Source organism: Caloenas nicobarica, chromosome 1, assembly GCF_036013445.1.
Source record: "Caloenas nicobarica isolate bCalNic1 chromosome 1, bCalNic1.hap1, whole genome shotgun sequence".
NCBI lineage: Eukaryota > Metazoa > Chordata > Aves > Columbiformes > Columbidae > Caloenas > Caloenas nicobarica.
The window spans coordinates 107832466-107856470 of NC_088245.1; the positions used below are offsets into that span (position 1 = coordinate 107832466).

At 37.2% G+C, this 24005-nt stretch overlaps 1 protein-coding gene across 4 annotated transcripts in view; it reads left to right on the top strand.

Annotated features, from left to right (window-relative positions):
• Positions 1-24005, top strand: part of CDKL5 (cyclin dependent kinase like 5) — a 123156-nt gene that overhangs the window by 93895 nt on the left and 5256 nt on the right. For all 4 annotated transcript variants that reach the window (XM_065637099.1, XM_065637123.1, XM_065637118.1 and 1 more), the window contains exons 10-15: positions 580-660; positions 5035-5195; positions 7618-8644; positions 12026-12131; positions 14145-14268; positions 22278-22380. In XM_065637099.1, coding sequence (XP_065493171.1) covers positions 580-660; positions 5035-5195; positions 7618-8644; positions 12026-12131; positions 14145-14268; positions 22278-22380 — 1602 coding nt within the window. The remainder of the gene's footprint in view (positions 1-579; positions 661-5034; positions 5196-7617; positions 8645-12025; positions 12132-14144; positions 14269-22277; positions 22381-24005) is intronic.

Sequence of the window (24005 nt, forward strand, 5' to 3'; positions counted from 1 at the left end):
TGCAGACTCTAGTTGGAAAGATGCCTTCCAGCAATATGCACTACTTCTCATCGTGTTGCTAATGTGACCACAGGAGTAATCCTGAACCTTAAACCTTTGGGGTTTTGATGTTTTTCACTTAAAACATTTTGGAATTGTCTGTTAATCTTTGGTATTTAATTAGTACTATATTTGCACTCTCAAATTCTCTCAAAGCTATTCTCAATCCTTTTTTAAAACACGCATATATTATTCATGTTATTTCTGAATCTATTTTAAACCTCCCACCTCTTGTCAGTCATAAAGCCACAAACACATTTTTGAATCCAAGTTGATTATTTCTTGTTTGGGAGAGGTTCCTTGACTGCCCTACTAATAAAGAATGCTTTCTTTGGTTGACTAGATGCATATATACATCAAAAGTTATTTGTTTCATTATAATGTTTTGTAATGTTTCATAAACCACCAGCTTTTTCAGTGCATATAGTTCCCATTAATTACATGACTTTATTCACAATGTAGTTTCTATTTTTTGAAACATTGTATTCATGTATACCTTGTTTACATTCTCAGTATATTTATGCTTTCTTATTTTTACAGTTTCCAGCAGTCAATCATCCACAGTCTTTAGAGAGGAGATACTTGGGAATTTTAAGTGGTGTGTTGCTTGATCTTATGAAGGTAGGAAATGAATTTTCTCTCTGTAATATGTAGGGAGAGATGAAAGTGACAACTTGTCTTTGTTTCATAATGTAATACCTCTTAAAAGTACTTGTGAACTTCCTTTTGAGATACTTTGATATCACCATTGTTTGTAGCAAGGCTTAATATTTCCTCAGAATCAGAAAAATACCCCTTGCAAATGCCAGGAGAGTCTGTTCAAATTTTACTGATTTGATAAACAGTACATAGGCCAGACAAGAGAGTCACCATCATTTGCAGCAATATGCATTCACACTGACATGTATTCAGATGCACAGGTTACCTTAGTAATGCTGGAGTGTGAGTTCTCAACTTGTAATAAATTTAGATAAATACACAGAGTATTAGGCTAACCTTTTGTTACTGGGTAAGCATGAGGATGTGGACAGTTGTCAAAGGCAAAGTTGATGCACGGTTTGTTTTTTTGTTGTTGTTTGTTTGTTTAACCTAAGCACTTAATCTACTTGTTATCACTTGCCTCTACACAGTGTGTGTGTTAAGTTACTCTTCAGTCCTGTTTTGGAATAAGTCAGCTAGTTACCTATGGCTCAACTAAGATAAGGTCCTGAGATAGTTTCTGTCAGGGGATGAGGAGAATCTGGCTCCTATCAAAATGGCCAGACACTGTAAAACATTGTGCTATGGATTTGTGCCATATTCCTGGGTATGCAACACATATTATTGTCCTTATTATGGTACTGTAAAAACATCACCTTGGTAAGCTGCAGTACAACCCTTCCATTATTTCATCCACAGTAAGCTGGAAAAAAAAAAAGTGTTAGTGTCAAAAATTAAGTTTAGAATCACAGGAGTATTCCCTAAGAATTAAAGGTGCTGTGTGACAAATGCAAAGCACAGATATGGCTAATGAACTCTAAATTAATTGTGTGGTCCCAAGCCCATCTGTGCCAGTTGTCTTGGAAACCAGAGGTCATCTGCTTTGATGTATGCTTGAGTGTTTACTTGCTTTTAGCAGTACTGATGTGGCCAGCAGAAGTCAACTAAATTTGCTCTACTCTTTTTCACTGGTTCAAGTCACTTTCGTTTAATCTCCTTGCCTTATGAAGACAGTCAGCATAGCTTTTACCTTGGTTTCACGAAGTCTGCAAAATTAGGTACCTTGGTGCAATCTAGTTGCTTGGGTTTGGTATTATACATTCTCTTCTGGTTTATAATTCACATAAACCTTTTTCTGGCATCATAGTTAGCTGTAGCTCAAGCTGCAGTAGCATACATTACAGAGCAGCAATTTCAAGATAATTCTACAGGCCATTGTTAGATGTGCTGGGGCAGGGTTTATTTTAATTTTATCCTAATTTTTGTGTTATATCTCAATGTCTTAGGGGTTCTTTTGCTGTGATTTAAAAGTTACAAAGTTGTGAAATTAAGCGCTTGAATTTTAGGGAAATGCAGGCTTCCAAATAATGCCATTCCAATTTAAGTATTTCTTGTCAACTTGTCTGTCTGTATTTCTCCCTACAAGGTGAGAAAGGTCAGGGATTCTGTAGAGGGGATGTTTTGTGTTTGACCTACATTACTTAATTCAGGAGTTGGAACGTTGTTAAAGAATGAGCAAAAGACTACAAGAAGAGAACAGAAGAGACTTGTGGTTAAGTTACATGCTACAAATGCTGCACCTACTTTGCTGCATGCCTGTCTCTTCTCCAGACGCTGGACGGTCTGGCACATGCCCACGCTTGGTGTGTTCCTCATTATCTGAATTCTCAGGGACCTCTGGTCTGATTACTATATTACTGACTAACCCACACTTCAACTTATGTCAGCTAAAGTAATGTGTTCTTAATATCTCTCTATTTAGAGAACATTTCTGGACTAGATTAATGACAAGGCATCTGTTTGGCCCCATTGCTGCTTTGCTTCTCTCTTTCACAAATCATGCTGGTTTGCAAGCATGCATTTGGGAGTTGGGAGCTGCCTTTGCATGTGATGACTTGGGCTAAAAAGACATTGGTATTTCAGTCTTTTTCATATCATCTGTCATTTGATTATCTTCATTCAGGAGCAGACATGCATTTTTTTTCTGAGCTTCCATTTACTACTAGAATACTTGTGAGCCCCTTTCTTTTTACCTTTGATATTCTTCACTGTTCTTAGCTCCAGCTGGACTTCAGCCTTCTGAAGTGGCCTATACTTTGTGCTAACACAGTGCTTTTATAGTCCTCCTTTGTATCCTGTCCTCGACTCTAGTTCTAATACACTCCTCTTTTGCATTTTTGTTCATTAAGAAGCTCCCCGTTTAGCCAGCCTGACCTTAGGCAAAATGTTGTGGCCTTCTGTACAGTAAGATGCTTTGTTCCTGAACTCCCAAGAAATTTTCTTGTTTTCCTTCAGTTTTCAAGTGGCTTTCCTGGACACCTTTCCTCTGACAGTTTTACAGGAGATTCTGCCCAGTAATTCCTTACAGAAGCTGAAGTTTGCTCTCCAGAAGTCCTGGATCCTATCCCTGATGCTTGTCTTCCCATCCTTCCTTTGAATCTTTACTGTAATCATCTTATGGTCACTACAGCTCAGACTGTGTTCTCTGATCAGATTTGTCACCACTGTTTTACTGTTGGTGCACAGCAGGTCAAGTAGAGTGAAGTCCTACCTTTGGCTGATCTGCTTCTCCAGCAGCTGCACTAGGAAATTGCCACCAACATAGTCTAGAAATCCCCTGGATCATCTACACAGGCTGGATGTCTGGGTAGTTGAAGTCTGCCAAGAGAGTGAGGACCTGTGACCAGGAGACTTCTGCTTGTACAGAGTTGTCGTCTTCGTCTTCTCTGAGCATTTTAATGCCAGGTTTTTAGCAAACACCCACCATAACATCACAAATGTTACTTTCCCTTCTAATCCTGACCTAGAGACTGTCCATGGATGTATCTTCTGTTTCATGCTGGCATTTGATACCATCCAGGAACTCAATTCTATGGAGTGTCACTCTTTTCCCTCCCCACCCTCTTCCTTCTGAAGCCAGCTGTAGCCATCAGTGACAACACCTCAGCTATGAGCCCTGTCCCACTACTGCTCTGTGACTCCAGGCAGTTTCACAGCCTTGTGATTCCCTGTGGACTTTGAGTTCTCCTTGTTTGTGGTCCAGGCTCTGCACCTTAGTGTACAGGCACTTGAGGGAAGCATCTGAACATCCTCTGTTCTGAGGAAGAATGTGGAAATCATATCTGGCTGTCTGGCCTTCTTGTGTGCTTCTGGGCCATTTGAGCCACTGTAGTGATGAGCACCAGAAAAAAAGGGAGAAAGAAAATGATTGTCACTTGAGAAAGGAAGATGCTGCATACTGTATGACCAAATGACATAGGAATGTAGTTTGCCACTTGCTTTGTTTCCTGAGCATTTTCCATTTTGAAGTGTGGGGACCCTGTGAAGGGAAAACCTGTTTGTGGTCAAGTGCCTAAATACTATGTTAATGCATATACAGATATGCATTGTGTGTGTATATACTCATGCATATATATACACAGAGTTGTTCGCTATTCAACCTATATAACCCTTTTAAAAAAGCTATTATTTTTACTTAATAGCCATTCAAACTTTTATCCTTGCTGACAATCGTGCATGTTCAAATATTCCAAGGTAAGTTTTGTATTGCCCTGTTTCTGCAAGAAACCTTTCAAACTGATCAAAATACCCAACTTGCTGATTAAATATTAAATATTTTTTACATGTCAGAAAGCGTCTTCGTTTAGAATCACAGCAAATCTAACAATTGTAAGGCAAATGTTATTCTGAGTGCATTTTGAACAGTTTAGATGATTTTTTTAAAAATGAGTGGATTTGAACCCTAGAAGTAAAAAACAACTCTTCTATTTCTATATTTTTTAAAATACTAACTTTATAACACTGTTTTTGTTTATATAAGAATGTTCTGTTTATTCGTAAAGTCTATTTCATTGTAGCATTTTATTACTGGTAAATTTAATAATTTTTATTCTAAACAATATTGTTGTAAGGTATATCCTGAAAAATATTTACAAAATATGTATCGTTTAAACATGTATAGGTATATACATAGATTATGTTTTTAAAATTTTAGATATTTTTTTATTTTAAGCACACATATATAACCATATGTGTATATACATATAGCACATATATATGTTTCGTAATAAGCAAGGCTGAGGCCTTTCGCATCTTAAGTAGAAAATAGGTTTTGTAAGTGTTTATTTTGTATTGTATGTAGTTTAATGCAACATTAAATTGTTCTAGCAGTTACACCTCATCACAGAAACTCTGGAGATTAAAAAGCTATCCCAATGATGTTCTTTATTTTGCTATGTTTTTTGTGGATGCAAATAGAGATACTAACATTTGAACTTTGGGATTTCTTTTCCAAAGAACTTACTGAAGCTAGACCCAGCAGACAGATATTTGACAGAACAGTGTTTGAACCATCCTTCATTTCAAACCCAAAGACTCTTGGATCGCTGTGGAAGCTCACCTTCACGGTCAGCTAAGAGAAAGCCTTACCACGGAGACAGCAACACGTTATCTAACAGGTAAACGTAGTCGTGCCACCATCATCACTGACATTTGCTCTGCCAATGAGCGAGTTGCTGTCATCATGCTTACGTACAACATCATCTACAAGAAAAGTAGTAATTTGGCAGTTTAAGCACGTTGAGACATGGATACTGTTCCATGTTGCCTCACCAAATAAAGGAAGTAGACACAGTTTTACTGTATTACAACTCTTCAAGCTGAAATTTTTGCTAACTTTCTGCATCAGACTGAATGCTTCTTGGGGAAAAAAAAAAAGTAATATTCAAGCCCTTTCTGCATATGACAAAGGAAAAATAAGTTGGCTTACCCATCTTAAACAAATGTTAGCCTTTTTCTTGAACAGCAGTAGGAATTTTGTGGCTTGGAGAATGCCTGAGATTCTAAAGAAATGCTCTTTTCTTTGGAATGCTACCATTACTGTATATGTGCAAATCTATCCAAGGTTTTGCTATTTGAACATTCAAAATTCACACAGATTTTTAGCAGCTAAATGTTCTGAAAATTGCGTGGGTTGATCATGCTCCAAAATGGGGGTGAACAGAATTTTGTCTGCAGTTGCAGTTATGAGTCAAGTCTAGCCTACTTGAACTTTAAGCAGGATGTTTTTGCTCAGTGACTCCCTTCTTGGACCCACACAGCTTGAGACAAGCTACTTGATTTTCATACATCAACAAAACAGGTTTACTGGTGGATAAAATACTTCAGCACAAAAAGCCTCAGGGTATTCCTCTGACAAAAGCTTTCCTAAAGGTCACTCACTGAAGTATGCAGAATGATAGTGGCTTTTAATCCAAGCCATGTTTTTCTTTAGCTCTTCCTGTGAGATTCAAAAAATTACTCTCCATTTTAGGATTTGGGATGATGACATTTACAAGCTATGCTTTTTCGGAGATAGACACCAAAATTGCTAAATTAAAATTAGACATTAAAATTGCTAAATTTCTAGAAACTGTAGTAGAGTACATAATTAGATCATTAAAGGTGGATAATAATAAATCTTAAGTATAAAAATGGCTAGTGTTATCCAATTGTAATTGTCAACAAGATCAACAAAGGTACAAACTCATCTGTACAGTGAGCTCTCACTTTAACCCTCAATAATATATAGAATAGTTTGGGTTGGAAGGACCTTCAAAGGTCCAACTCCCCTGCAATGAGCAGGAACATCTCCAACTCGATCAGGTTGCTCAGAGCCCCGTCCAGTCTGGCCTGGAATGTCTCCAGGGACGGGGCATCCACCACCTCTCTGGACAACCTGGGCCAGTGTTTCACCACTCTCATTGTGAAAAATTTCTGCCTCATGTCTAGGTTGAATCTTGTTTCTTTTAGTTTAAAACCATTACCCTCGTCCCGTTGTAACAGGCTCTGCTAAAATGTCTGTCCCCATCTTTCTAGTAGGCCCCTTTAGAGCACTGAAAGGCATTATCATAGGTTTGGTACAGAAATAATTTGACTGCTGATAGCCAGCCTAAGTCCATCATGGCTAACAAGTACAGCTGCAGCACTGTTCAGTCATGGCTAGTTTGCAATGCCAGCCTAAGTCCAGAAGCAGAACTGCTTTTTATGCCAGAAAATCTCAAATAATAAATTCTGCTCAAATACATTGCAGAACCAACTCATATCTTAGTCCCATAGTCCTAAAAGCAGGAGAGCTGGAAAGGAGAGTGGAAGTTAAGGACATCAGCAAGTAGCTCCGCACCAAGTCAGTCTGGTTGCAGAGCATTTTGAGTCCAGCTTTGGGGATGAGTTAATCTGCCAAGAACTGGGATACTGCTAAGTTCCATAAAAAAAAATGTAGACCTGGTTTTGGGTTTGATGGTAGAGGGCTTGTTCTGCTGTGCTGAGCTCAGGCTCACTCCATCTGGATGTCTTTGCCGGCATAATATCTGCTTTTCCCCCTCTTCTCTTCTCCTCCAAATCAGACATACATTAGATAGCCTGGAGCATTGGTTATATCAGCTTTTTGATAGTGCTGATGTCCTTTATTGTTCTACCTTCACTTTGATATGCCAGGTGTATTTAAGACTTTTTCAATGGATATACACCTAATTTTCGTAATGTAGTGCTTACATTATTGATGTGCACGTTTATTACTCACACACATGCACAAATGTGTAAATATACGTTGGAATTTCTATGGCTGGATTTTATATCTTCATTTTATTTGTCAGGAAAATCCAAAGCTGAGTTTGTCCATCAGGATATAATCAGAAAGAAACAACAGTGTACTAACACTTGAAAATCTGTTATTTTAGTGGAGCTGCTGATGCCTAGTTGGCAATATTTGATCATACTGCAGTTAAATTTTGTGGTTTTAAATGGCAACTCTCTTCTGAAATGAGTGTACTTTTGTTGAAGTTATTAATATGTGAATATGTAATCTGGTATATTAATGCTTCTTTATGCATTTTAATGTAGAAATCAAGCCAGCAAAAGCTCTGCTTTGCAGTCACACCACAGATCAAACAGCAAGGATATACAGACACTAGGGGTTGGCGGACCAAGAGAAGAGGGTCTTCCAGCAAATGAAAGCTTTTTAAATGGAAACCTTCCTGGAGCTGCCCACAGTCCAATGCATACAAAAAAATCAAGCAACACACCTGGATCTGGCAACAAGGATCTAGCTAATAATAACATGCCACATCTTCTCAGCCCAAAGGAAACAAAGGCCAAAACAGAATTTGATTTTAATGTAGACCCAAAAAGTTCAGATGGTCCAGGCACAAAGTACCTGAAGTCTAACACCAGATCTCAGCAGAACCGGCACTCGTTTATGGAAACTTCTCAGAGCAAAACTGGGACACTGCAACCCGGTGACAAGCACAGTCGCCACAGCTACATTGATACTATCCCGCAGTCTTCTAAGAGTCCTTCGTATCGGACAAAGTCAAAGAGCCATGGGGTTCTGACAGACTCAAAATCCGTGGGCAACCTGTCTGAGGCCAGGGCCCAAGCTGCAGAACCAAACAGCAGCAGGTATTTCCCATCCAGCTGTATGGACTTGAACTCTCCTACCAGTCCAACTGCTCCCCGACACAGTGATAACAGAACTTTGCTCAGTCCATCCGGGAGGAATAACCGCAGCGAGGGCACCCTGGATACCCGAAGACCATCAGCAAGACACTCCAAAACAATGGAGGAGTTGAAACTGCCAGATCACATGGATGGAAGCCATTCCCACTCTCTGTCTGCTCCACATGAATCTTTTTCCTATGGTCTAGGTTATACCAGTCCTTTTTCTTCACAGCAGCGCCCTCATAGACACTCGATGTATGTGAGCCGGGACAGAGTGAGGTCAAAGGGCTCAGAGGGTGGCTTGAGCATAGGGCAAGGGATGGCAGCCAGAGCAAACAGCCTGCAACTGTTATCTCCACAGGTGCAGCATAAGTCACTCACAAGATCTGTTGGCTCGTCACGAGAAGACTGTACGGAAGATACTAATAGGGTTAGTTCAAAATATTGTCTGTTATGGAAGGCTTACTTTCCTCTGTTTCATGTGAGGACCCTGTCCTGCTTGCTTGCTGCTTCTTTTGTTTCTTAGAAGAATTACTTATTTGCCCTGTTACAAGGCATGGGATGTTTGGTTTCTTTTTCAGGAGGCCTAAATATTTCAAGTGCAAAATGGGAGGCTATTTAAGATTTTGTTGTTGTTGTTTTTAATGGGCTATGAATACCATTCTCTTAAAGTACTGAAATGCGAGAACAGAAAAATTTGTCTCTGAACTTAAAATTTCATTAGTAGTTCCTGTCTTGGGTTACCTTGTGTGATTACATTTTTATCATATTGTTTTGCTTAATCAACCTTCTCATTTGTGTTTTTTGTTATCGTATGTCTTTCTGTTATGAATGCTAATGTTAATTTTTGAAGTCAGCTTTTCACTTGCTTATAGCAGGACATTATTGCTGAAATGCCATAATTTACTAGAGGAATATCAAGACCTGCAATATTTCTCTTGATTAGTATGATAAATGACCAGGGTAGTCTAGAGATTTTATGTTGAAGAAGCCACTGGTAAATTTACTCCTTACAGTGATTTCTGTCACTAGATACCATGTTGTATTTTACTGAGAACGTTATTTAATGAGTAGAGGAAAGGCTGGTTCTGGTGTTGATTTACATTCCTTACACAACACTTCTGAATCATCAGACGTTTTACACATCAGATGTGTAAAGATGACTGCAAATCTTTGAATTGCTGTACCATTGATCCAAATGGGAGCTAAATGATGCAGATAGAAGTACAAAAATGCATTTTTGTTTCTCTATACATATATCTGTGATCATGTGACTTCTAAGCAGAGAACATATAGTTCAGATTTGTTGACACATTGAAGGAAGTCAAAGAGCTGCAAATATTAAGGTCTAAAAATTATTATTTACTCTGAGAGACTAAAAAACTCTGCCTATTTAGTTTATGTAAGAAATATGTGGAGCTGACTTGATAGTGGTGTACAAGTACCATAAGAGAGTTTTCAGGTAGTAGTTGCCTTTTCAGTCCAGTAGGAAAAAAAGGGCATTATATATTTCTTCACGCTTACATCTCCACTCAGGATTATGTGTATTCACGCGTGACAAAAGATCTCATCAAAAGAGGAGAAATACAATGTAATAATATTTTTAAAGCTGCTTAGAATGGATTACAGGTTTTTTCTTTGTGTAGTCATTTTTCTCTCATTTCAGTCAAGTTGAATGTTAATTATTCTTCAAGATGTTACTGTAGAAGGGCAATGACATCAACATTTGAGGTTTTGATAATAAAAACTCATGCTATCTTGTTTTCTTCAGAGCATTAGGATCTTTTTCTGCATTATATAGCAGATATTAATTTGATAAGTTATTTTAATTTTATTTCATATTATGGAGAGGCAGATTGCTTTTATTAGGTCATTCTTTATCTTTTGACAAATGGTTGACAACTTTTTATTTTAATTAGAAATATTGATGTGTATCTTAATGCTTATGTTGTTGTTCATTTTGGTTTATTTTGGAATGCCTAGTCATTTGTAAAGAACTTGCCTTTATCTCTTATGGTCAGTGTTTTTAAACCTAAGCCTTCAGTTAGTGTTTTAGAATCTGTATTTCAACCATCAGAAGTCTGAAAGGAAAAATACCCTTCTGAAATGGATGGCAAGTTTGGAAATTCACAAAGCTGGTTTCGTTTATAGTACTTTCAACAACAAATCAGAATTAAATTCTCAATCTTATGCCTTGTAGAGGCATTTCACAATGAAGTCATTCTTTGGCTCCTTCCTATCCTTTCTTCTTTTGCTACATTCTGCATTAGAAATCAGAAAACTTAACTTCCCTCAGGATTACTGAACTAAAAAAATCAGGAATAACCTAAGTGTTCTCAAAGATTCTTTATTGTTTTCATATTACTTTTTTCCATTGAGTTCTCCTGGTTCTCTCTCTGTGCTCCTATTTTGTGAATTTTCCTCACTTCCATGTTTGTCTTTTCTCATTGACTTTCTCTTTAGCTCTACTGAGTCTTTTTAAAGAAAAACATTCTTCGTTTGCTAGCTTTTAAATCTTACTTTAAAAAAGAGAAAAAATAAAAAAATACTTGCATTCACTGCTAGTTTGGGGGCTTTTCCAGTCTCAGTACAACACTTCTGTTTTAAGGGTTCCTTTTTATTTTAAATTGAACATACACAAAAGGGGGCAAGCAGAAGAAAATCAAGTACAAGTTGCTATTACTGTCTCATTTTTGTAACTTAACTGCTAACAAAGAAGAGGTATCTTACACAACTAGTAATTTAATCAAATGCTTCAGCCTCCTGTAAATTTTTAGAAGAATCAAGCTGTGATTTAAAGCATTGTTTTAGCTCCATATCTCATCTTGGCACAGTTTCAAGGGTTGTTTTATCTGTAACAGTGAGGCCAGATCTTTATTAATAAAAGGCAAAATAGATTTTGCAAATCACTGGTATAGTGAACTGAAATCCCAGTTTTTAATTCTCGTTGGTTTTTTTGTGGTTTTGTTTTTTTAACTTTTGTCCTTCTTGAACATTCTAGATTTAAATTCATATAGGGGTTTCAGTACAGTTTCCTGTGGGGTCTTGTAGAGACTGTTGAATTTTATCTGCTCGGTCCATGCTGTGGGAAAAATTGCAGCATCTGGTTCATTTAAGAGTGGCATTAAGTCATATTTGGTGGCACATTACATGCGTACGGATGTTTTTAAGAGTGTACTTCAGGTTTACTTGAAGTACCGTACCTTCCAGGATGTACTGTATTCAGGAAAACAGAGTTAGTTAGAGGTAATGATATTCTTTTTGCTATCCTGTCTAACTTGATTATTTAGCTTATAGATTTCTTAGTTCAGGGACTACCTCTTATTTTGCATACAGTAGATTTTGTGACTGTTGGTACTTCTAGTGCTACTGTATAACAGCTGATAAGAGATAGTGCTTTGGTGTTGCAATTGTCACAAATTATATGCATTTCCTGTTTGCTTTTTAAAATTTACCAGTAGCAGAGTGACCATATGCCATCAGAAATTAATTCAACAAGGCGTCCAGTAAAAGATTCCTCCAAAGATGTTACAACTGCATTTCATTCACAGCAAAACTTTGAGAGTCTGAATCATGGCCAATTCTTTAAAATTACAACTAAGAGGCAAAATTTTGTTAATGCCATTTTGGAAAAAGCAAGCAGACAGCAAAACCAAATAATTTTGATTACATAGTCTGTGATTTGATATTGGCAGTTATTAATAACATGAAAGGAAAATGGTTTGGGGTTTCTGGCTTATCTATGGTGGTTAAAAACTGCAAATCAGTTTATAGTCTTTCATTTTAAATAGTTGATTTTACTTTTGTTTAGGGTGGAGCATATCATGATCCACACACAGAAGATGGAGCATCTACTAAGGAAAATAGAATTCTGTATAATGACCCTGTTCCGAGAAGAGTTGGCAGCTTTTACAGAGGTAATTTTATGGTGGATCTTTCAAAATTAAACAAGAATTTTAACAAGGAATATAAATTAAGTAGTGGAAATTGATACAGAGAACTAACATGAACAACTGAAAAAATGCATTGGAAAAAGAATAGTTACCCCACTTTCAGAGACTGGGTTGACCTGCTATGTCGTATGCAGTAACTGTAGTAGTATCATATTATCTATTTACAAATGATAACTCACTTTGACTGAAAAGTATTTCCAGTGCAGTACCTTTTAAAGCAGAAGATAATTATCAGGGGGAGTTGAACAAAGTAAATTATTATTACCAGAGTAAACAGTTAATTAACATTTTTAATTCATATTTTAAATTCATATTAACATTATATCTGAACACCTTTGTACTTGTAACACATTGACATACTTACTGATCTGTTTCAGATACTGCGGTACATGAAACTGTAACGCAAGTGTCTCATTGCTCCAAACCTATATTCATTTCTTTTGTTCAGAATTACTAAAGATCAGGGTTTCCTACAAGCAGAAGCACACTTATATAATCCCAGTTCAGAATAAATAACAACACAGAACTGTGTATGTGCATATATATGTATGTATGGATATGTGTTCATGTGCGTGTATATGTATATATATGTATATACACACAGATATTGTTCTATTACAGTACACAAAAGATGGTGATTTCTAGCAGGTGCCTCTCGAAAAAGACAAAGATGATAAGAAGCTAATTACAGTCCTGCAAGCATTAAGAGGTTTGTGGGGCTCCCCTGAAGTCCCAATCAGCTAAAAGTCGATTATGAGTCACCTAATAACCTTAAGCGGAGTCACAAATCTCTCTCTAATCCTCTTCAGGTTGATCAGCTGGCTGATGACCTGATTTAGACATGTTAAAATCTGCCAGTCCTTCTAAGTGTCCCATTGTAATATTAAAACCTGTGAGCAATATCCAAGCTTGTACTATTTTGAGCAGTGCTTTTGAATGTAAGATTTTGTAGCACGTGCAACAGAGAATCCCTAAGAATCCTCAGTCCTGCGGTGCTTTTACTGATCCTTAAAACACTCCTAAAATTGGACATGGATTATCCTTCTTTATACCTAGAGAAACAGAAGTTCCAAGGAAGAATGACTTTCCATAAGTCACGTGCTAAGGAAACCGCAGGTCTGGGTTTGCATTCAATTTCTTATCATAAACTAGAGGTTTCTTCTTCTTTAATTATATCTTTGAAACGATATTTTAGTTCACAGATTTCATTATTGCACTGGAAAAATGATGCTATATTTAAACAATACATCGATAATGGTATAGGCAAACAATTGAAAGAAAAAGCTACTGTGAAAAAAGTAAATTCATATTTATGCAGTTCTTAAGTACTGGCTTAATACAGAGCTTGTTAGCGTGTCCATTTGTACTAAGGCTTGAACAAAAAATTAGATTTAGTATAGCATGGTATAGCATGATGCTGGAGTAATGCTACAGCTAGTCTATCATCAATTTTTAATCCAGTGCAGGTATTTCTGGTGATATTAATAATTTTAATAAATTTATGTTCTAGGCCTGTATAACCTATGTTCAAAACCACAGTATGTCTGTTTGAAAATTAATAATATCTGATTTTGATCCTTTCGTTTTCAGCGAATAATCTCTTAATTATATTAAAATCTAAAGTAATTTCTTTCAGGATGAGTACTATTTTTTTAAGGTCTAAGTGAAGACGAAGTGTAAACTGTAGTGCTTTGTGTTTTTAATAATTGTATTCTAACCTTTTATTCTATTTCCTGGTTTTAAATATTGATTGCACTTGTGACTCCCCACCGATAGAAATGTTCTCAGATCTAGTAACAGCTTACCCAAGTTCTGATGATGCTCTCATTTTACAACCAATGTTACCTTGCAAGTATCATAAAACAACTGTGTCTTCACTGTCTTGTTTCTATGAAAGAGGTAGAGAGGAAGCAGACAACTGAAAGATGTGATTTTTGGCAGAGCTCAGTGTATATTGTTTGCTGTTTCTCTGTTCAGTTCCATCTCCACGTCCAGAGAGTACGTACGTAGAAAACAATGTGTCAAACAGAGCCTCTGTGTTACCAGCAGACAGCAGCACGGTGGCAAACCACTCAAAGAGACAAACCACCTTTGACACCTGGTGAGTTGTTATTTACACAGATGTGTAGAGAATGGCAGGGAAAAAAAGGATTTTTAACAGGAAGGAAAAAAAGACCCTATGTTTTTCTTCAAAATTTGCAATTGTCTATACATGCTTCGTTGCTTCCTCTGACTATACTTGTCATAGCATTGCATGTTTGCTGTCCCTTTTTGAGCAACAAGAAATGCTTCGTTACACTATCACACTGAATGCATTAAAGATTATATACTTCTGTCCAGTCTTTCCTGATTTTTTTTTTTTTTTTTTTCCCCCCCACTACTAATCTTTGGTTAAAGATAATACAAAGTGCTTGTGTGCATATAGTATGGATAGCAAGGCCGTAGCTTTATTTGTGTATTCCAGAAGCATGAATTGTCAGACAAACGGAAAAAAAATATCAAAAAGCATGTTTCCATATATAAAATAGGACTGTATTAATGAAGAATATAATATTTGCTCTACAATGGGGACTGCTGCTCTTTTTGCTTATGCACCACAGAAGGAAATGAGTACATTCTATGGGAAAACGGACTAAGCAACATCTTAGTGTTGTATATTGATTTTAAAAGATTAAAAGCATCACATGGCTCCATTATATAACATAGAACAATTAACTATAATTTTGCTAATAGAGTGACAGCGTATGCGTAGCTTTGCAGGACTTAAAGGGAACTATCTTAATTTTGTTGCTCTCAGAGCTGTTCAGCTCTAAAATACTCTTAATCTTCTACTTTGTTCAGTCACAGTAGAGCACACAATAAAAATAAGCAAATGGAGCTTCAGAGGATTGGTGGCAGGAATGGACTGTTTGCATTCGCATGGTTCAACTGTGCTTCATGCCACTATCTGAAACACTGCTCTGTGATAAAATCGTGCTATCTAAAGAACTCTTTCAGTGGTTTGTTGACTTAATGTGTTTTCACATGAACAACCTGTGAATTATCTGCTTATATAAGAAAGGGGGGTGGGGGGTGGGGAAGGGAAGCAGCTGGTGTTTCAGCTTGTGTTCAGGTTATATACCCATGTCAGTAATAGATGATGTTCACTCCAGAACCCTTGTCACCTGCCCTGACTGACTAGAGTCTGCTTCCTGTCCTCCAGTAGCTTCACCCACATCCATTTTGCTGAAGTTAGCTGGGGAATCCGGTCATTTATGTAAAAAGGTGGTACTTAAGTTGTGACTTATGTGGCTAAAGAAGGTATTTATTCCTACTGTTGAACCCTTTCACAAATTTTGTTGTCCCTCATATCTGAATCTTTCTATCTTGCCTATAACACAAGCCAATGGGAATCTTGTTTTGCTTTATATATCGTTCAGCAATATATTACCTTTTGTTACGTGGTCACTGCAAAGAAACGTGTGATGTCGTTTTAAGTCTGAACTGAAATAATAGCATATGTAATTAGAGCTGGTTGGGAATTTTTTGACTCAAGTATTTTTTTTCCAATGCCAAATTATCAAAACCAAAACTTTTCAAAGGAACAGACTGATATCCAGCAACTGTTTATTGGGAAGATACTTCAGTTCCAGGATGGAATTGGCAGTCAAAACCACAGATAGATACACTCAAAATAACAAATATTCTGTGGTCAGCATTATGTTTTGAATGTGAGGAACTTGAGTGCAGGGCCTTTGTTCTTTGTTATTTAAACCAGAGACTTGAACTTGATCTTAGATCTAACAAGTGAGCGCCCTGAACCAGAAGTTAGAGGTTTTTCTGGAGCACATTCTCTGTTTCTCTCAATATATTCTCTTGAAGCTGTTGCATCTTGTTGAAATAGAGAAAAGACCGCAGAGATGCTGAATATGGCCCAGTGAATAAAGCCCTTCATTAACTTTGAGACAGTTAGATTTAAGTCCTTGCTCCAATTAATGCACTCAGATATTTTCACAAAGTGGAACAGCTCCTTTGAGAGAAGAACCCACGGAAGAATATGTATTTCTTCGTGCGGAACAGGAGGAATGGCATTGCCCACAACACCAAGTTACTGCTGTTTTGGCATGTGTTGCTCTTTGCTTTTCCTACTCCCTATTTTCCTGAAATGTTTCCTGCCCAGCTCTACATGTAAACTCTGTGCAAGTTGTCCTGGCAATGGTCTAATGTTGTTGCAAAATTGTTCTGTGCCATAAATGCAGCTTAATCAGATTCCTGAGTGATGTAGGGTCTATGTTCCTCTACTTAATTTTCTGTGTAGAAGTTGTGTAAACACCTATGAAAATGTCGGAAGCTGTAATGGAATGTAATTCTGCTTACATCAATTTTATGATGAAGTAAATATTTGATGTTTGACTGACATACGTAAATGGTACGTGACAATTCGTCTCAAATTATAAGTGACATGTATTCCACCTGGACTTGCCACAACTGTAAAATATTGCTGCTCTCATACTATTGCTTTGTGTTGCTTTTCTTCTGTCAAAGATTTTGTGAATGTTTGCTAGACGGAATTGTCACAGGTGTTCCCTTGTCTTTGTGTGCATTTCTTCACTCCGTCCCCGCTGTCCTTCCTCTTTAAAAATAAAGATGTTATAAACTCGACTTTTGTCATCAGGTTTTACTCTTCAATTACTAGATCATTTCTGAACTTTAGGCAACTTCATTTGAAAAAAAGGCAAATTTTTCCTCTTCTAGAAAATATTTTCTTTGCCAGGGTTTATTTTTCTGTAAATGACCTTGAACTTTTAAAATTTTTTGGTTTTGATACCAGAGTAGATGTTTTATCTCTTTCACTTGTACAAGCTTTGTCTTGAGCTGGGCAAAATCAATAGTTATAGGTAAGATGCTTAACCTCATTCTGCTGGTCTGCCAAAATTCTGGCCTGAGTTATCTTTGTCATTGTTATAGTTCTAAATATCTCTTTGGAATAAATTCCAACATGCAATACTTTATCGCACATGATATTGGAAGTGTTTGCATCCATTGCTTGCAAGATATCTGGGGGGTTTCTGGAAAGCTTTGTTGTTTAGACCTTTAACGTCCATTTAAATGTATTCATTTTATGACAAACAGCTTGTCATGTATTCTATAGCATCCATCATACCTTCCTGCAAAATAATAAAAAGGGGAAGCATATATATAATATTTATTATTATTTGTATATCTGTATAATAGTAATAAACACACAGGAACTTTCATTCAAGAAAGAACAAAAAAAAATAACATCCTACTCTTAGGAGCGTCAAAGGCTTACAATTATCTACCTACCGTTAATTTTTAAAACTCAAAAATAGTACAGTATTTTGTAAACATGACATGGCAGGCTATAATATCACTGTATCAGTGTAACAAGGTAGTCACACTTACTGTTCCTGAAACTAGAAGGTTACCAAGATCTGAGCAAGCTAGTTTCAGGCTTGTTCAGCTGTGTCTGCAGTACAGCTGTTGCTGCACTGTAAATACTTTCCAGTTCATTTACAGCATTCTTGAATTTGTAAAAATATTAGGAAATTACAAACTTAAAACTCGCAAGCTTAAAAGTCACCTGTGTGTGTTACACTGGTTGAGGCTTTAGGCATCTGCTCTGCACAGCTTGAAGATGTTCACCTTCCTAACGGTGTAGCTTTCGCTCTGACATTTCCTGCACAACACTCTTGCCTACACATTGTCATCCAATATATTTGCTTTATTCATCTATTTGGCAACACCTGAACCTCCCTACCAGTCTCTTCTAGTAACCAGTGCCTCTTCCCTGACCCTTCCCCAGTCATCAGTGCTTTTGTTTTGTACTAAAAATGAGATGATGCAGTCTCTATTTGCAAGGAAGCTTTCCAGAATTTGTAGTCATCAGTATTCTGTCCAAAAAGTAAGCCTACTGAAGTATATGCTTCATAAGTTTACAAAACCAACCTCTTCCAAATTTTTATGGTTACTAATGTTGAATGATACCAGGGGAGGGAAGGTTGGAGAATGTAAAACATATGTATGTATATATGCATATGTATGTATACTTTTTTTAGTGATGCCTTAACTTCAGGTGATCTAGTGGCTTTAGCAGCTTCTAGGTGGTATTCTGTATATAATAATGTAGATCTGGGGTTTATTCCAGTTTAAAATCCTCTTTTTCCACATTAAAAAAATGTAGCTCCAAGCAAAGTTCAGATTTGATCTTTGATTTTTAAGCTTTCAATGCCAGGCTATTAGACCAAGAAGTTTTAGTATGGGCTTCAGCTTGTGGGATTGAGATTCTTACCTTAAGTAAACCATCTATTTGAGGTGCTTCACTTGTTTCTGACATTTTCTTGATGTTTGTGGTAACTCTCTAACTGCCAAGGGTTTTATTTGGAGCAAAACCAAAAGCTAACTTGGAGAATTAATGTTTGTTCATTTAGCTTCCGAAGAAAACTTCAGAGATTTCAGTAACTTCTTCATTACACAAAACCCTTATCGTTTAATTGTGAGCAGTTCCATAAAGGGAGTAGTACACTGGCAGTTAAAGAGGATTTCCAAGCCAAGCTGCCTGCTGAGATTAGGGTTGCTGAAGAATGACTCAAACAAGCATGAGGAATTGCCCCCCCCAAAAATGCTGTCTGCAATACAAATCTATGGCAGCATGAGAGCAGCATGCTTCATAGTTATTCTTTTTAGTTAATGTTAAAGCACATCAGCCTGCTTGCCCCGTGCACGTTTGATGCTGCACCTCATTGTACCTGCATGAAGTTGGACACCCAGGGCAGTACATGCTAATGATAATCACAGAATTTCTGTTTATACCTATGCTTTTTCCAAATGTCTCAGACCAGAATAACCAATGTGATCTACGTTATACGTTCTAGGCATGCAAAGGGCACACAAACATAAAATAGCAAAGCGCAGCACGTTTTGCTGTGGTTTGTGCTGGAGGGTGAGCTCTCTGGGTGGGGACTCTTTTCTAGGGCTGGGTTTACTTGCTAGTGGAAGAGACACTGCGTAACAAATTCTGGTGTAACTGTTTTCAAGAGCTGATGCTTTATGCAAAATACCAAGATACTTGGAGTTATATTGTAAGAGTTTAGTGTTGAATTACTATACCATTCAGATTTTTTTCTGATAATCCTAATTTTTCCTGTAGTGCCTATTGTCTGAAAATATGAAAATCATCTTTTGGGATGCCTAAAATACCCCAGTGTCTCATCTCATCGATCAAAATGTTCCGCTCTATTTTTACTCAGTGCAAAATCTTGGTGTCGAAGCTTCCTGCTATAATGCTATATATGTTCACTCTCTTCACGTAATGAGCATGTGTTCTGAAGCAGTTACTTTTCAAGGTCAATGCTTTTTCAATCAACTGTACTGCGACGTGAGTCATAGGAGTTAATGACATAAACCAGTCAGTATAAAACCACTGGCTTTTGGGCAAGCAGTATTTGAAAATGAGCAGACTTCTCAGCCTCTTATTTTTCTTCTCTGGTCGCTATAGTCATAAAGAGGAATTGATGGTGCAGAATTTCACTTCTCTGCTTGTCTGCTATAGGGAGCAGGTTTCTCATCCAGGTTCGCTGGGCCAAAGAGAAGAATTACACTTGAGTGAATCTTTGTCTAGAGGTGTGGCAAAAAATTGTCCCAAGCTTTATTCTGAAGATTAAGTTCACCTTTAAAAACACAGCATCTCCATTTTGAAATAGACTTTGGAACAGAAAAGCCAGAGCAAAACATTGAAAAATTTTAAAGGATGATGTAGAGGAACTATATGGGGACTTCTTATGATCTGACAGTGGTTTCTCAGCAGCCAAGCTAGTCACTGGGTTGGTGATTTGTACTGGGGCTGTGGCTTGGGGTAAATTTGCACGTGGATGCACAGGAGCTCCTTTGGGGAAAGGCTCTGAAGCATTCAGAGTACAAGCAGGATACTTGGGGTATATGATTTTTTCCAGCTTTTCCAGCAAATTAAGTACAAATCATTTAGTAAATAATTTGGTAGGTGTTTTCTCTGTGTTAAGTCAGTCTTGTGAGTTCACCCAATCTGTAAGGCTGTCAGTAATCTTTTTGCTCAGGCTTTCTCCTTGGTCCTAATAAAAGACTGCCTTACTGCTGTTACACAGTGGAACCAAATACAGGGAGCTGACAGAAACAGGAATCCTTAGCAATACGATATGTTTAAAATGTGTGTTATAAATCTGATAATTATGTTAAACTAGAGATTTTTCCAGTGGCATTGTAATTTTCATGTTAAATCTATGTTATTGTGCACCTGAATGTGTTTCCTGTATTTAGATGTAAGTTCCAAAAATCTAAACTGGGAAAATTTCCACCATCCTCTCTGCCTAGGAATCTTTGGTCTAGGCCCATTCTCTTAACAATTGCACTTTATTACGGTGTTTAAACACTGTATGCATTTTTATTTAGAACCAGGTAGCACTTCAAGCTTGAGGTGGTTTTCTGTGGAAACTGAGGAATTGATGAAACCACCTATCAGAGTGAAGATACTCTTATCAATAAGGAGGATGACTCCAGTGATTCCTATTCCAATTATGTGTTTCACATTTGCTTGAGAAAAAAAAAAATAGCTTGGCATGTAGTAGCAGCTGAATCACCAGCTGATAGCATAGCATTTAATGCCAGAATTAGAAGCCAAAGATAACTATAGCAGAGAGCTATGTGTTGCTACATTACAGTTGCTCCAAGAAAAGCTGCTCCTGTTTGTTATCCAGAGCCCTTAGAACTGTGGCTTTCCTCCAGGTTTTCCATCAAGAGAGTGGAATAATTTCATTTTTGTTTTCATGCGATTTAAAAGTGAAAAGGGACTATTAAATCACCCAGTATGATTTTGTGTTATGTTAGTTGCCATTGAATATCATCTATTCTCTGGGGCCCAGGCTCAGTAAATTATCTGACGAGTGTGTGTCTCCCAGAAGAGTATGAGGTCCTGATTTGAAATGTCAAAGATGGGAAATCCACTTCTTCACTAAGGGGTTTGTTCTGATGGTTAATGATTCTCATGGTTAAAAAAAATCGGTGCCTTATTTCTAATGTGACTTCTCTGGCGTCATCATCCACCTACTTGTTCTTGTTATGGCTTTGCCCTTTACTTTAAAGATCCTTCTAGTACTCTGTAATTTCTTCCTGGATAAGTACTTGTGTGCCACAATCAAGGAAACTATATGTTGAAGCTGGTGAGACTGTGTTTTTTAACATACTAAAGAGGCTGAAATCTCTTGACTTTTTAATGTAAGCAATTCTTTCTATCTCTGAAATTATTTCTGCGATGCTTTCCTGCACCATTTCCAATTTCCAAACTATTTTAAAGGGCACTAGAACGGCAGTTATATCTCACCAATGTCTTACGTAAACCATTGTTTTACCCCGTAGCAGTACCTTACATATATAGTTTACTGTGTATACTTGAAGTAACATGCTATTTATCAGCAGTAGTTAATTCAACTGTATGGACAAGTTAAAGGTGGAAATTCAATCTTCAGGCAAGTCACCTGTTCCACTTTCGGGTCATCTTTTGCCAGCCCTGTCTCACCCACACAGAACAAACTAAGTGAAGTTTTAAAGTGGAAACAGATAAGAGTAGATCCCCAGCTTCCCTGGTGATAAATTTGGAACCGTGTCAGCAAAGGTCAGGAAGTTCAATTGAAATTGGTTCTCCCTGTGAACTTCCCAACTCTTGGCTCTCCAGCAAGCAATGGATAAACTAGACCTGTGCTTTTATATCTCATCACCATTTGTATGTTCTCTCAGATATGGTTTTCATTTTCCTAAAAGACCTTGTGTGAGATATTTTTATTTTAATATTAAATTCAGGCTAAAATAAGATCAAAATGCATGCTTCCGTTTTCCCTAAATAACTATTCACTGGTTTGACCGAAACATTTTCCCCTAACACTGTGTTCCTCCTATGCCATTTAGTAAGACTATTTATCCAGTATTTGCATAGTAACCCTTGAACTAATTAATGCTAAAACATTAAGAATCTTTTTGCTTTAATCAATAATTTGCATTCGTTGGCATAAGATCTCATTATTACATAGAATTTACATAATATCAAAATAAAATTTCTCTTACAATACCTTATTTCATGTTTAGGAAAAGTCCTGAAAACCTTAACAGTCACTCAGAACAGCTCAAGGAGAAAGAAAAGCAAGGTTTTTTCAGGGCAATAAAAAAGAAAAAGAAGAAATCTCAAACCGTAAGTATGCAGTATTTCTGAAAGAAAATATGTTTATCAGTTTTGAATTATACCATTTTAACACGCTAGATTAGTACATTACCTTTGTATTATTTGTGATTGTGCCCCCAGGTATCTATTTGTTCTTTTATTTTCTCTCTTCACTATATAAAAACTAAATTCTTTCCCTCTTCAAGGTTTGTTTATCTGCCTTTTCAAATATTTCTTCACCTACTAGTCTTGTGCATTTTTGTTTTCATTCAGACCCTTTGAGAGCCAGTTTTGATGCAGGTTTTAAGCTGATGTTGTGGCAAATTCTTTTGCGGGGTATGGTAATATCACTCCAAGAATAGCAAATGCATTATTGTGTGTCCTCAGAGCCTGAATAATTTCAGACACCCATTAGGAGGAGACCAAACTGTTATAAATGAGAATTCTGTCCAGTCTTTTTCATGGCAGTGTCTTGATAACAGCCTCCCTCTTCTTGCTGCACCGTGTGGTGGGAATGAGGAGGATGTGTCTTAATCACTTAACATTTTATGTTTTACTGGAGGAATGGATTGCAGCTATTGTTGTTTGGTATAAGCCTTTGGTGTCTTTTATACATTTTTTTACACTTTCATCTAGTTTTTGGGAGGGAGAAAGAACTTTCTTTTGTCAGAAAGCAGTGGCATATTAACATTTCACAAAGTTTTATAATAAAAATCTCCCTAAGAACTGAAGTAATGAAACATCATCTCATTCTCGAATGACAGTTCCAGAAACAGTAAAATATTCATTTACATAAAGTCGCAATGCCTCCTTAAGAATAACTGCAGTTATAGTTTTTAAGGTTCTCCGAATGGTTTAAATCATGCTCACTCCTGGAGAAGGGGAGTAACTAAATCAAAATACCTACTGTCACAGAGTGAGGTGGCATGACTGGTTATTGGTAGAGGTCTGATCTGTTTAAAATTATCAGGCTTTTTGCTTGGTTCTTTGAACTGTGTGGAACATGTGCATGTGTGTGTTCAGTAGCACTCAAAAATGCACCTCGCCTTCCTGCTGGGCAGGTTTTAGAGGAGTGGCATCTACCTCTCCTTCTGAACTTGTTCATCCTGATATCATGATACGTGTACCCAGTTCAAATATGACCATTGGCATCACACAACTGAACAAAATACCTGGATTGTAACTCTGGGCTTATTTGATGTCAAAACATCCAGGAAAGAATAGCACATGTAGGGCCAGTGGTTCCAGGTATTAAATTTACCCTGTTCTAGTCTGCTCTGTTTCCAGTCATTCAGACATGGTGGCAAGGAGTACTTCAAAAGCCCAGCTGATAGGTGGTGTATCAACTACTTTCAGAGTAAACTGTGCAAAGGAAATGTAGACTGGATTGTGTGGAATCTCAAAATCCGGCACATTCCAAAACATCTAAATCACAAGTACCTTGATCTATAGCTACCAAAGACATCACTGATGACAAGACAGGGCAGGTTTATACATAATCCTTACTCCTGTTTCTCCTCACTCTTAGGAAGAGGGATAGAGAGGGAGAGAGGTTTTGCATAAAGGAAAATTACATTGGCTAGTTAGAGCTAGTATCTCAGAGGAAGATGAATAAATTAGTGCAATAAGATTGACTTTGATTTTTGGACCCAACC